This window comes from Oncorhynchus clarkii, chromosome 6, assembly GCF_045791955.1.
Source record: "Oncorhynchus clarkii lewisi isolate Uvic-CL-2024 chromosome 6, UVic_Ocla_1.0, whole genome shotgun sequence".
In the NCBI taxonomy this organism is placed as follows: domain Eukaryota; kingdom Metazoa; phylum Chordata; class Actinopteri; order Salmoniformes; family Salmonidae; genus Oncorhynchus; species Oncorhynchus clarkii.
In genome coordinates this window covers 42,864,847-42,880,043 of record NC_092152.1, presented here as the reverse complement: position 1 = coordinate 42,880,043, position 15,197 = coordinate 42,864,847, and the positions used below count along the sequence as shown (strand labels likewise).

General features: G+C 41.8%; 1 protein-coding gene across 1 annotated transcript in view; it reads right to left on the bottom strand.

Moving 5' to 3' along the window:
* Window positions 1-11,622, bottom strand: part of LOC139411179 (collagen, type XXVII, alpha 1b) — a 136,154-nt gene extending 124,532 nt beyond the window's left edge. Inside the window, exons 1-2 of the mRNA XM_071157097.1 lie at window positions 11,230-11,622; window positions 281-351 (exon numbers count right to left, since the gene is read on the bottom strand). Of these exons, the coding sequence (XP_071013198.1) occupies window positions 281-351; window positions 11,230-11,282 (124 nt within the window). The 5' untranslated portion in view covers window positions 11,283-11,622. The remainder of the gene's footprint in view (window positions 1-280; window positions 352-11,229) is intronic.
* Window positions 11,623-15,197: the final 3,575 nt, after the last annotated feature.

Genomic DNA, 15,197 nt, shown 5'->3' with positions numbered 1-15,197 from the left:
TTAAAGGATAAAGGACTTATGTTTGGAAGGATTGAATGAAGTAAAGCTGTTTCAGCTGGGTTATGATACATTTTACAGTCCACATTTCACCCCTTTACATTACTGTAAATCATACACGTTTTGCCCCAGCACTTTCCAAGTGTGTTTTTACTAGGCTGTACCAATTTGACACTGACAATACGCAATACGATGTTCTGCTGTACAGCTATAATAAAACTCAATAAAAATACATGATTGGATTTCTGAATCCAAACTTCAGAATGAAATAATGAAACCTCACCTTCAGGGTGTGCTTGAGCAAGCCCCAGGAAACAGGTACAATAGAGAATAGTCCAGAGTATCAGAGTTCTCCTGTGGGGTAGAGAGAGAATATGGTTACACACACTCATCCATAGGGAAGTGGTGGAAAAAGTACTTCATTTTCATACTTGAGTAAAAGTAAAGATACCTTAAAAGAAAATGACTCAAGTAAAAGTGAAAGTCACAAAGTAAAATGCTACTTGAGTAAAAGTCTAAAAGTATTTGGTTTTAAATATACTTAAGTATCAAAAGTAAAAGTATAAATAATTTAAAATGTCAAACCAGATGACACAATTTTCTCGTTTTTTAAATATACGGACAGCCAGGGACACAGTTCAACACTCAGACACAATTTACAAATGAAGCATTTGTGTTTAGTGAGTCTGCCAGATCAGAGGCAGTAGGGATAACCAGGGATGTTCTCTTGATAAGTGTGTGAATTAGACAATTGTCCTGTCCTGCTAAGCATTCAAAATGTAGCAAGTAATTTTGGGTATCAGGGAAAATGTATGGAGTAAAAAGTACATTATTTTCTTTAGGAATGTAGTGGAGTAAAAGTAAAAGTTGTCAAAAATATAAATAGCAATGTAAAGTACAGATACCACAAAAAAGTAATACTTTTTACTTAAATACTTTACACCACTGCCATAGAGTATAGGTTATAACAGGGTTTGTAAAAGGTTTAAAAATTCATTTCTGCACTCATTTCATCCTTAGTTTCTAAGTAGTAAATATGTGGTTTATGACATTATTGCTCCTAGTCAGATCTCATGTATAGTAACCCATGGAGGCAGCAGCATAAGCAGCACTAGCATCAGAAGTACTGCTTCTACCCAAAGCCCATCCAGCTGGTTCAAGTCACTGGGGAACTTTCCTATCCACATGGCAGATAATCTGACCCACAGGGGGGGCTAGGTGAGTACTGCTCCCCCTTAGTCTCCCTCTGACTGCTTTGCATCTGAGCCCCTATTCCCTATATAGTGCAATACTTTTGATCAGAACACATAGGGCTCTGGTCAGAAGTAGTGCACTACAGTGCATTCGGAAAGTATTCAGACCCCTTGACTTTTTCCACATTTTGTTACGTTATAACCTTACTCTAAAATTGATTAAATTAACTTTTTTTCTCATCAATCTAAACACAATACCCCATAATGACAAAGCAAAAACAGATTTTTTGTCATTTTGCACATTTATAAAAAAACAAAACAGATAAACCTTATTTACATAGATATTCAGACCCTTTACTGTCAAACTCAAAATTGATCTCAGGTGTATCCTGTTTCCATTGATCATCATTGAAAAGTTCTACAACTTGATTGGAGTCCACCTGTGGGAAATTCAGTTGATTGGACATTACCTGTCGGCCCAACAGCTGACAATTGCATGTTAGAGCAAAAACCAAGCCAAGAGGTCGTAAGAATTGTACGTAGAGCTCCAAGACAGGATTGTGTCGAGGCACAGATCTGGGGAAGGATACCAAAAAATGTCTGCAGTATTGAAGATCCTCAAGACCACAGTGGCCTCCATCATTTTTAAATGGAAGAAGTTTGAAACCACCAAGTCCCGCCCGAGAAAACCGAGGAATTGCAGGAGAAGGGCTTTAGTCAGGGAGGTGACCAAGAACCCGATGGTCACTCTAACAGAGCTCCAGAGTTCCTCTGTCGAGATGGGAGAACCTTCCAGAAGGACAACCATCTCTGCAGCACTCCACCAATCAGTTCTTTATGGTAGAGTGGTTAGATGGAAGCCACTCCTCAGAAAAAGGCACATGACAGCCCACTTGGAGTTTGCCAAAAGACTCTCAGACCATGAGAAACAAGATTCGCTGGTCTGATGAAACCAAGATTGAACTTTTTGGCCTGAATGCCAAGCGCCACATCTGGAGGAAACCTGGCAACATGCCTAAGGTGAAGCATGGTGGTGGCAGCATAATGCTGTGGGGGTGTTTTTCAGAGGCAGAGACTGGGAGACTAGTCAGGTTCAAGGGAAAGATGAACAAAGCAAAGTACAGAGAGATCCTTGATGAAAATCTGCTGCAGAGCACTCAGGACCTCAGACTGGAGCGAAGGTTCACCTACCAACTGGACAACGACCCTAAGCACACAGGGAAGACAATGCAGGAGTGGCTTCGGGACAAGTCTCTGAATGTCCTACAGTGGCCCAGACAGAGGCCAGACTTGAACCTGATCGATCATCTCTGGAGAGACCTGAAACTTGCTGTGCAGTGATGGTCCCCATCCAACCTGACAGAGCTTGAGAGGATTTGCAAAGAAGAATGGGAGAAACTACCCAAATACAGGTGTGCCAAGCTTGTAGCGTCATACCCAAGAAGACTCGAGGCTGTAATCACTGCCAAAGGTGCTTCAATAAAGTACTGAGTAAATGCTCTGAATACTTACGCAAATTTGATATTTCATTTTTTTTAATACATTTGCAAAAATACTAAAAAACTGTTTTTGCTTTCTCTTTTTAGGGTATTGAGTGTAGATGGATGAGGGCAAAAAAACAATTTCCTTAATTTTAGATTAAGGCTGTAATGTAACAACATTTTGAAAATGTATTTTTGTGACACAGCCTCTGACTAAGGCCTCCATTGGCTTGTATTGCATTACCCCCGCCTATGGTTCTTAGAAATCAAGGAAGCAAAGATAAGGGGAAAACTAAGAAAAGGGCAGGGGGAGACAAACATCTGGAAACATCAACACTAAGAAACTCAACACACTAAATCATCAGTCAGCACTTCCAGTTCAGAGTCAGACAGTGACGTCACATACATAACGAGGTTGTATTATCCTGTGAGTTTGTTTTTCAGTACCGTGACTACGTACTTCAAACTTAAGATAAGGAAAGTGGATGTGGCCAAAGGATGAGTCTCAATGATGGACTGGGAATATCACTGAGTAGTTTTCAGCCTGGATGTTAGCCTGGATAAGTGTTGGAATCCATCAAGACCAAAGTGTAAAAGTGCATGTTATGCCTGTATTTGGTTTCGCCAGCAATGAGTACTTGAGCTGGATGAGAATGCTTTACAGTATGTGGTTACGGCACATCTACTTGTCCACAATCTGAAAAACTCATTGACTTCTGCGGTTTCCTCTTACAGAGTGAGGCCTCTCAATGACCTGCAGGCCTGGAGATTCCAGCCAGGCAGCCAGGGAGGCAGGGAGACACTGAGTGCTACTCCAGCGCCCAATAACAGCAGAAAGTCACCAAGTGACCACAGGCTTATTACACTTACTACGTCTATAGTCACTTCTACATCCTCAGCTTTCTGCACCTTTGCCTCATTCAATATTTTAACACTACATTCAACATTTATATTTGCAGAAAAGCATATAAGGCATTGAGGTTTGCTGAGTTGTGACAACTAGTTTGAATGTAAAAAACTCAAAAAAGAAACGTCCTCTCACTGTCAACTGTGTTTGTTTTCAGCAAACTTAACGTGTAAATATTTGTATGAACATAACAAGATTCAACAACTGAGACATAAACTGATCAAGTTCCACAGACAAGTGACTAACAGAAATGGATTAATGTGTCCCTGAATAAAGCGGGGGTCAAAATCAAAAGTAACAGTCAGTATCTGGTGTGGCCACAAGCTGCATTAGGTACTGCAGTGCATCTTCTCCTCATGGACTGCACTAGATTTGCCAGTTCTTGCTGTGAGATCTTACCCCACTCTTCCACCAAGGCACCTGCAAGTTCCTGGACATTTCTGGGGGGAATGGCCCTAGACCTCACCCTCCGTTCCAACAGTTCCCAGATGTGCTCAGTGGGATTGAGAACTGGGCTCTTCGCTGGCCATGGCAGAACACTGACATTCCTGTCTTGCAGGAAATCACGCACAGAACAAACAGTATGGCTGGTGGCATTGTCAGGACGGTCATGTCATGATAAGCCTGCACATGAGGGAGGAGGATGTCTTCCCTGGAACACACAGCATTGAGATTACCTGCAATGACAACAAGCTCAGTCCGATGATGCTGTGACACACATCACCATGACGGACCCTTCACCTTCAAATCGATCCCGCTCCAGAGTACAGCCCTCTGTGTAACGCTCATTCCTTCGACGATAAACGCGAATTCGACCATCACTCCTGGTGAGACAAAACTCGTCAGTGAAGAGCACCTTTTGCCAGTCCTGTCTGGTCCAGCAACGGTGGGTTTGTGCCCATAGGCGACGTTGTTTACAACAGGCCTACAAGCCCTCAGTCCAGCCTCTCTCAGCCTATTGCGGACAGTCTGAGCACTGATGGAGAGATTGTGCGTTCCTGGTGTAACTCGGGCAGTTGCTGTTGCCATCCTGTACCTGCCCGCAGGTGTGATGTTCGGATGTACCGATCCTATGCAGGTATTGTTACACGTGATCTACCGCTGTGAGGACAATCAGCTTTCCGTCCTATCTCCCTGTAGCGCTGTCTTAGACATCTCACAGTACGGACATGTCCACATCTGCAGTCCTCATGCCTCCTTGCAACATGCCTAAGGCGCGTTCAGGGGACCCTGGGAATCTTTCTTTTTGTGTTTTTCAGAGTCAGTAGAAAGGCCTCTTTAGTGTCCTAAGTTTTCATAACGGTGACCTTAATTGCCTATCGTCTGTAAGCTGTTAGTGTCTTACCAACCATTCCACAGGTGCATGTTCATTAATTGTTTATGGTTCATTGAACGAGCATGGGAAATAGTATTTAAACCCTTTGCAATGAAGATCTGTGAAGTTATTTGGATCTTTACGAATTATCTTTGAAAGACAGGGTCCTGAAAAGGGGAGTTTCAATTTTTTGCTGAGCTTATAATGCATTGATGAATTGTGTATTCCCCCACCCACTCACTGAACTAGCCAATCAGCAGAGTGAGATTTAAGAATACATTGTTTTGTGATTTTTTTTACGAACTCCGTCAGGGTCTCAACTACGGATGTGGCAGTCACGAAATTTCGTCAGCCGTCAAGCAAATAACTGTCGTTCTCACAGTAATTGACCGTTAACTAACATAAACACATTTAGCATCTCCTGGATTCACACATAGCATACAAGCCATTTAAAAAAGTATAATAAATCCATGTAATATAGCCTACACCTTCACAATAAATTAAATATTTATTTTAGACCGGTCTAAAGAAGCATGATATGAAGAAAATGTAGTCTATTTCAGAAGAACAGAATCTGAGTTGTCCTTATGTTAGGTCCTGATGTGGCAATGCCAAATGGCAGTGGGCTACACTAGTTAATTTAGCAGATAAGATTTGCTTATAAATCCGTGGCATTATTTTATAGTATGAAGAATACATTATTGAACAAAGATGAATTAAAATATAGATATTTTCTCCAAACGATTTGAGGGAGTGCACAAATGCGGCTATTCTGTGTTGAGCGGTTAACAAATAAATAGGTACTCCTATATCCTTAATTTAGAGTTATTCGTGTAACTTTAGTCGTTCTACAAACGTTGGGCTATATGACTAGATTTTTATACATTTCAAGGCTGCATGATGAGACTCTAATGATGACTTGAAAAAAGTCGCTTGAAAGGCGTGAGCTCTGCTTTGTTTTTTTTTGCACAGCCTGTACACACTCAAAAAGTATCTTATTCACAATTTGATAAGCACTTGATAATGCCTCGAATTTCACGGTGGAATCCCCTTTGTGGCTGTAATGCACTCAAAAAAAATATATGCCTCTTGCGACCCGGAGTGCTGCGTTGTGCCCTTCTCCCTGAGTGTTCTGCGCAATCCAAATTGTCTCTCACTCACGCCGCTCTCCTTTACGTGATTGGGTCTTTGTCACAGACTACAAGTTAAAACAGACACATCCAGGACGCAACTGCGCGTGTCCTTATCCAATTCCGAGGTGCATATTGAAGATATTGGAAGAACTGTCCACATTTACTTTTCGTCAGCCAACAAGATGCGTAGACCTAGCGAACAGCAAAAGCACTAGCCTATGTCAATCTACTATCCCCCATAGTACAAAAGCCGATCTATTCTATTCTGTAAAATCAATAAATATTCCAAACATAGTCTGAGACAGTTGTGGAATGCGATCACAAATTAATACAACCACTAGCATCCCAAAAACATTTTTATGCAATGTGGCTGACGCAACAGATCAGAACGTTTAGCTTAAAATGTTGATAAACTATTAGGCTATTTCTTCTAATTATACGCGCAGCAATGCGCACATGGTAGTAGGCTACAAGCGCGAATGTTCCATTAGCGGAAAACAGCATTATCAAAAGTGACCGCGAATACAATTATGTATGTAATGTTTGTATTATAAAGGTGCTTTTTATAGTCAAATTATCTTCCCCAAACTTAGAACTCACACTCTGCTTATGTATAACAGTTAGGCACTACACCCCTTGTAAAGCGGACTAATGTGCTTAATTTTAAGAAGTTATTTGGCAACTTTAGTTGCGATACAAACCTTATTGAAACATATAGGCCTATGGGCTAGTCTACATGAGGTGTGCAACTATGATTCGAACAAGTCGCAAAAAAAGGCATTGTTTCTTATGCTGCACATCATTCACAAGTGATAATATATAATTCTCAAATGATAGGCTAATATTGTCACCAATCAGACTAATCTTGATTTAATCTTGTCTTTACATAATAATATATGTGTGACAATTGTTTTGATTTAGAATGGACCCTTATCATGCACCTGTATCGAACCAGGGGCAACGAGAAAAAATACGTCACTTAAAAGCGTATGGAGGACCCATTTCCCCGTGGTTTATTTTCATGCCAGCCAGGTAGTCTAAACTTCTGTTGTAAATATAAGCAATGTGCTTAATATTAGGAAAGATGAGAAATAAATATAGTAGGCCTAGCCTATAGAAAGATGATGGGCTCCTCCTATTTTTATTAGTGGCCATCACCCGCAATTGCATAGCCTGTAGAAATGTTGCACAACATGAGCTCATGGGCTCTCATGAACTGTTTGATTAGGTTTTTGAAATCATTTGCATTGATGTCAGAGTGATAAGAGGGACAATTGAATGCTGAGTATGAGGCAGTTAGCAGGTTTGGTAGGCTACTAATGACCAGCAGCAGCATCAGAGCTTGGAGAAGCCTAATTACCATGACTAAACGGTCATGTGGACTTTGACTGCCTTCATGACTCGTGACCGCCGGTGTGGCGGTAAGACGGTCACCGCACAGCCCTAGTCTCAATTTACTGTTGCGAGTTACAATAGTATAATTCACAAGGTGCAATTTAGAAATGTGATTGTGCATCAGCAGATTTTATCTTGTTTTGTCAGTCACTTAGCCAATGTCAGCAAAATAAAATCGAATTGCTAAATTAGTTTAACGGCCAGCTATCTAAACTTCTTATCATGGTCGAATTACCGGCCGGGGGTGCCCACATCTATTTTGATTGGCAGTTTCACTCAGATATCATATTAAAAACTGCAAACATTTCTCTCCACCTCATGGCAAAATGTGTAGAATTGCAGGAAATGAGTTAGAAAACAGCTGATCTTCCTCTCTGCCCCATGGCAAAATGTGTAGAATTGCAGCACACTTAAAAAATAACTCTAAAACGGGGTTTCCCAGGTGGCGCAGTGGTTAAGGGCACTGTACTGCAGTGCCAGCTGTGCCATCAGAGACTCTGGGATCGCGTCCAGGCTCTGTCGTAACCGGCCGCGACTGGGAGGTCCGTGGGGCGACGCACACTTGGCCTAGCGCCGGGTGCAGTGCGCGCTAACCAAGGTTGCCAGGTGTTTCCTCCGACACATTGGTGCGGCTGGCTTCCGGGTTGGATGCGCACTGTGTTTTAAGAAGCATGGCGTCTCTCCCGAGCCCGCACGGGAGTTGTAGCGATGAAACAAGATAGTAGCTACTTAAACAATTGGATACCACGAAAAAGGGGTAAAATTCAAAACAACAACAAAACACACAAAAAAAAACTCTAAAACCTAAAAAATGTCTCTCTGCTGTCAAGAGGGGTGCCACTAAAATGTTTTACTCACAATGTGTGTGTTTATGGGTACGCAGACCTCACGAGCAACTTCGGCCCATTATGATGAGTTCAGATTTTTTTGTGGCCCCCATCGCCATCAAAGTTTCCCATCCCTGCTCTAAACCATCCCAGCAACTCACTCCCACAGCGTTCATTTGGCAGCAGTGCACAACTGCATAAGCAAGAGAGTGCAACTTCAAGTCCATTGGCAGAGTTTATAAAAGGGGAATGCTTATACTTTCAAAAGTAAATGTTTTAATTGGAAGTTGTATCTTACTTAGACATTGCAATGCACAGTCTGAAATCCAAAATATGTTATCGCTATCATTAATAACTATAATAATTATTGATAGTATATAGCCACCAGCTCTACTGGAATCCAGAACACTTTTCACAGGCTATTCAACTTTTCTCTAACAATGTTTCTGCAAGCAGGGCCGGTTTAATGCAGGGCCTTCCAGGGCCTGAAGCCCCTGGGCCCAGTCCCGTGGTGGGCCCAAGAGGTAGAAAAACCCCACAAGATGTTTCAGGAGCCCGCTCTCAATGATTGTACAGCCTGCTGCTGCCCTGCTAATCATCAGATGCGGGAGGAGAGGAGGTAGGGGCACACGTGGGTAACTGTGGATAAAAGGTTTTAAATAAACTGCATAATAAATAAATGTGACTGGGCAATTGTCTGAGTCAGGGGCAGGCACAAGTACACAGGGGGCCCATGAGGCAAAACATAAAATCAAATAAATCACATTCTTTTTTTTATTATAATTTTTTTATGCAACCACAGGAGCCCGTTCTCAATGTTCAAAATATACCAGAGAGCATAATTTAGCCACAGAGTTTACGCGGATACGGCCTCTGCAGAAGTCAGGGCATTCATACTTCTTGCGCTTCCCGAAGCAGGGCAGAGCTGCTGTGAAGGAAGTGAGTTTGTGTTTATACAGGACCTCCCTCCCCCACCTACCATCAACCAATCATGTCAATGCAGAGCTATTCGGAGCCCTCCGCATTGTTACGACATTTGGGAGGCGCACGGCGATGCTGTATGGAGCTCAATTTGGCCTCTGCATGCCTCAGGAGGCTCCGCAATTGCGTCATATGGACCCTCCAAACACATTTTCAAATCAAACATAAATTCAATTTTAAAGTGTGTTTGGCCACCACCAGCTGCCAGAACAGCTTCAATGCGAGTTGGCATAGATTCTACAAGTGGACCTAAACCATGCCAGGAAAATGCACCACTTTCCTTTCATTCTGGCATGTACTGGTTGCCTACAGTCGGGAAGGCCGCAAATTGGCCAGCATGCTTGCCAAATATACAACTTGTTCGGTTGTGGCCATAGACATATAATCAATTCATAGGAGGGTTTTGGATCCTCTTATCCTGGCAATTTGACGATTAAACTCATGGGTATACTAGCAAGAGCTGCCTGACTTGAATAGGAACTGCCATCTATGGATTATATTTCTATGGTTGGTTGTGGCTGTCTGTTGGCCTTTTGCAAATTTCAAAACACACCTAACACCTAACACACCTAAATCTTAACCCCTGGGAAAAAACATACAGTTTGGAAATGGCTACTGCTGAAAATAGAAGACGTGTGAACCAATAGAAATATATTTTTTAATCGACAACACAGCTCATCTTGAGATAGGCTATTGCCAAGACGTGTGCATCGGTCATCACAGTGAGTAGAAGCCTACTGTACATTAACTCCTAATATTGTACAATCTCTTTGTCTCTTCATTGGCCTGGGCTATTGTTTGTTGAATTCAAGATTGATCTCAGTTTGTCAGCGTCAGAGTAGCCACTCATTTCGGTCATTTGTGTGGTATTAAATAAGATTCAGCTCATGTCTTTTATCATGTAAATGACGTAGAATTGCATGAAGTTCGTTTTTAAAAATCCTATTTTTTTCGGACCCTGCTTTTTCGGACCCTCCCAAAAATGCCTCTCCTCAACAGTAGCCTAGGACACATGACAAATGTTATTATGGCTTTATTAAAAGGGCTTTTTCTTCAACAGTATTTTTTTTTAAAGCAACTCCGGCTTTCAACGGACTCTTGAAAGTTGTAATAGTAGAATGCATTTTCAAAATTGGGTAGTGCATCACCAGTTTTCCTCCTGTCATGTCCGTCAGTGCATACCTTAGAGCAGGGTTTCCCAAACTCGGTTCTGGGCCCCCAGAACCAAGTTAGATGGTAAATTGGTTATTTGAATCAGTCCCAGGATCGAGTTTGATTGTGAGTTGGTTATTTGAATCAGCCCCAGGATCGAGTTGGGGAAACCCTGCCTTAGAGAGCTATTTATAACCTGTCAGAAATGTCAAAATCAACTAGCCCATGTCAGCCAGATTTTGTTATAATATTTGAGTCACTCAAATATCACATGAATACACATTAGACATGACAAAATGTATAGAATTGCTACAAAAAAATTGCTTTAAAACGGCTAGATGTTCTCGGCACCCCATGACGAAATATGTAGAATTAAAGGAAATACGTTTTAAACCTGCAAAATGTTCTCTCTGCCAACAAGAGAGGTGTGAACAGTTTGTGTCATGAACAGTGCTTGTGCCCACAGAAATATAGATCCCCAATGCTGGAAGGGGGGCTTCAGTAAAAATGTTTGGGAACCCCTACTCTAAAATATAGGCTTTTAGTTCAGACAAATAACGTGTTTATGTCATAGCTGAGAAATCCAAAATGAAAATAGTAAGGAAAAAGACTAGCCCACACATTGGGATCACAAAATAGGGATCATTCATTCATTGACACAGACATGATTCCCACTTTGTATTATTGTGTGCTCTCAAGAAAGTACACGTGCATTTCTTCTGGAATGTATGGAAACGCATTGGAGTTAAAACAGCTGCACAGATGTTCAGAAGTGAGTTAAATCTTGATCAATCTGATAGATAAGAGATGAAGGGGAGAGCTGTTTTGTTTGGATAATTTGTACTCACCCCCCAACTCCAGCTGTTTTGAGTTTTGAGTACAGGGCATTGTCCGGCTCCATAGCGGTTACTTCATTCTTTCTTGAGAGTTTTTACAACGGTCCAGAGTGGCAGGAGACATACGCAAATCATTTCCATTGCAGCTGGTCCTTATAACTTCGAAAGGGAACCAAAAAAGCACCGGTAATAAGAGATCAATAACGTGTCTTCCTTCTTTCTCAATGTCGTTCCGTTATCTTCCTTCGGGAGTTCTTTACATAGAAGAAACTTCGACCTACAGAGCTCCATCGGAGTGTTACTTTTCCGCGCGAAAGAACCGACACCAGGTAAATGTCTGTGGGGAGAAGTACAATCTCTTACACACTCATACGAGCACGGTGAAATGAATGTATGGTGACCGCCTTGTACGCCGACGTTTCTAATATACAAGATATCATGGAGTGAGTGAGGGAATTCTCTGCTCGGGACTCAGAGAAACACACCTCCTTCTTTCGCCTCAGCTGATATTGAAGGAGGAAACAAATGTAACACACATGAATGGTGTAAAGAAGAAGAGACATTTCTTTGGAAAGTGTGTCTTGCTTGGAAAGCAAAACCTTCTACATTTGCACTTTTCCTTAGTAAGTAGACCATGTTTGCAGATTTAATTTAGTGCCATACATGACCTAGACCTCTGACTTCATCAGAAACAGTCTTGTCAGCCTGGTCTCATAGACTAGACTTAACATAGTAAACGTAAATCCATTACACTCAAATTAGTATATGTTATGTTTGGGATGGTTACACAAGACAGAAGGGTACTTAATAATAAGGCAAAAACGAAAATAGGGTTGTTGGTTGGGCATATAACTTGCAACCCAAAAGTTGTGTGTTTGAATCTCATCACGGACAACTTTAGCATTTTAGCTAATTAGTAAACTAGCGACTACTTACTACTTTTGAGCTACTTTGCATAGCTTAGTATGTTAGATAACCCTTCCCCTAAACCTTAAACCCTAAATCTAATTCTTAACCCCAACCTTAACTCCTAACACCTAGCGTAGCTAATGTTAGCATTAGCCACCTAGCTAACATTAGCGACAACAATTTCGAATTCGTAACATATCATACGTTTTGCAAATTGTAACAATTTGTACGAATTTCAATTCATAACATCATACAAATTGTAATACATATCATGTGAAATGGATGATGGACATGCACAAATTAATACATACCATACCTATCATACTAAGTGAGTGTTGGATTTACTATGTTACTGAGTCGAGGTTGGCCTTGTCTCTGGATAGGTAAGAGTAGTCTTCAGCTGTCCAGTTATTTATGGGCCAGGTGACAGGTCTAGACTGTAGACAGCTGGATGGCTGATTGTTTGTTTACCCAGCACACTTGTTTTGTCTGGGACAAGGTGCCTGGTGCCACCTTGGTGTTTTACTCCTCTCCAACACAGCACATTTACATTTACATTAGGGGAAATGTAAAAGAGAAACAGATATAGCAACAAAAAAAAATGCAATACCTGCTACAAAAAAAAGTATCTCCTTATTCCTTCTTAGTCCTTGCAGTACCAGGCTAGTTAGATAATGTATTTTGATTTCAGTACACCAGCCAATTTTTGGTTATTTCTACGGTCTCCCGACCCAAGGAAGAGGACTACCATGCATGCCTGACAAGCTGACAGTGACGATTTCATTGCTCAGGAGATTTCCTCTGAAGTTACGAGTTGCCTGTCATCCTTATCCTGTTCTACAAAACCAGAGAGTCAATTGCTACGGAGAAGTCACAGTCAAATGGCCGGGTGGCGAGGTGCCTGTGAGATGCCTTCAATGAAGAGTGAACTGTGCTGCCTGCCTGCAGAGGACATGCTCATCTCCCCTGTTGAACTCCTACCTCTGGTTCCAACTTAACTGTCGCTCCATCTGTTGCAGGCTTGAAACACCCAAAACGTTAAACTCGGGCTCAAAATCGTACTCCAGACCTACTCTATCATATATCTGTATTATTTGATTCTTGTTTGTTTTGCTTTTTCGAGTGCTTTGAGATAATATTTGTAATGAACAGCGCTAGAGAAGTTGAATAAATGATTATTATTTGTTTGATTTATTTTCTATTGTATCCTGTGCTGTTCAATGACTTTTTAGTGTTCCAGGCCATATAGCTGCCTATCCTCCCTGCCCACCTTACCTACAGTCAGTACTGTATGTACGCTCATGCCTGTGAGCCGGAGCCAGAGTAGAGCTCTGCTGCCTACCTAGCCCAAAGGCCGGCAGATGGCGATATTGAGTCGTTTCAGTCTTACCATCCAAATGCATTGTATGCAGCTGGCAATACACTCCTATACCCCGTGGACCGGTTTGAACCTAAACATTCTCCATTCAAGCTGCAAAGGCATCGATTTCTTCCTTGACTAGATTTATTGGAGAGAAGGTGAAAAAAAAGGGGGAAATATGCAGACATTATAAAACACAATTTTCCATTAAATGCTAAAGTGGCTAATGCCTAGGAATGCGAGTCGGGGCGCAACATCAGGAGTACTATTAGCCACTAGCATGGTGGTGGAAAATGGTGTTTCATAAAGAAAGTATGCAGGTTTTCCCAGTTTTTTTTCTTTCTTGACATTATCTAAGGAGGAAATTGATGCCTTTGCAGCCTAAATGGGGAATGTTTTAGGTACTAACCAGTCCACACGGATACGAGTGTATTGCCGGCTGCATACAATGTGTTTGGACGGTAAAATGAAACCATCAATCCAGATTAAATGTCGCCATCTGCTGGCCTTTCGGATACTGCTTACCCTGCTGCTGCTGCAGTCGTGTGCTGTGAAATTCCTCTGTCCTCATTGACCCGCCCTCAACAAACACGCAGTGACAGTGTCCAGCCGAGCCCCAACAGAGCGCTGATTCAGCTCCCTGCAACTGGATCCCCCGTTCCTGAGCCTGGGCTCCCAGCACACAGAGCCCCTCACAGTTCTCCACTCACAGCCAGCTAGGACTAGGGTTGCGTCCCAAATGCCACCCTATTCCTTATATAGTGCACTATTTTTGACCAGCTCTGGGCACTATAAAGGGAATAGGGTGCCATTTGGGATGCATCCCAGGAAAAGTGCACACCACCTTGAAAGAGCACATCCCATGTACCTGTCTGAGCTTACATGTCTGATGGTAGATTTTGTTACTTCAAACTTTTAGTTCGCAGACAATGGAGGCAATGTCCGAGAAGTCGAAGCAGAGCAGGCACAGCAGAGCAGTTCGGTTTTGAGTGTTGAGGGTTTTTTGTTTCAGCACTGTAAGTTTGCGATGAGTGATAGCTTAGGTTACTGTACGTAAGTCGTGAGAGCAAGCAAACTGAGAATGATCAACATTGTAGTTACTCCACAATACTAACCTAATTGACAGAGGGAACAGAAGGAAGACTTTACAGAAAAAAAATATCAAAAACATGTATCCTGTTTGCAACAAGGCAATAAAGTAATACTGCAAATAATTTTGCAAAGCTATACATTGTTTTGTCCTGAATACAAAGTGTTATGTTTGTGGCCAATCCAATACAACACATTAGTGAGTACCACTCCATATTTTCAAGCATAGTGGCAGCTGCATCATGTTATGGGTATGCTTGTAATAATTTCAGGATAAAAAAGAAACAATGTAGCTAAGCACAGGCAAAGTCCTAGAGGAAAACCTGGATCAGTCTGCTTTCCACCACTTCACCTTTCAGCAGAACAATAACCTCAAATGCAAGGCCATATCTACACTGGAATTGCTTACCAAGAAGACAGTGAATGTTCCTGAGTGATTACAGTTTTGACTTAAATCTACTTGAAAATCTATGGCAAGACCTGAAAATGGTTACCTCACAATGACCAACAAGCAATTTGAGGAATTTTTAAAATAATAATAATAATGGGCAAATGTTGCACAATCCAGATGTGGAAAGCTCTTAGAGATTTAGAAAGACTCACAGCTGCAATCTCTGCCAAA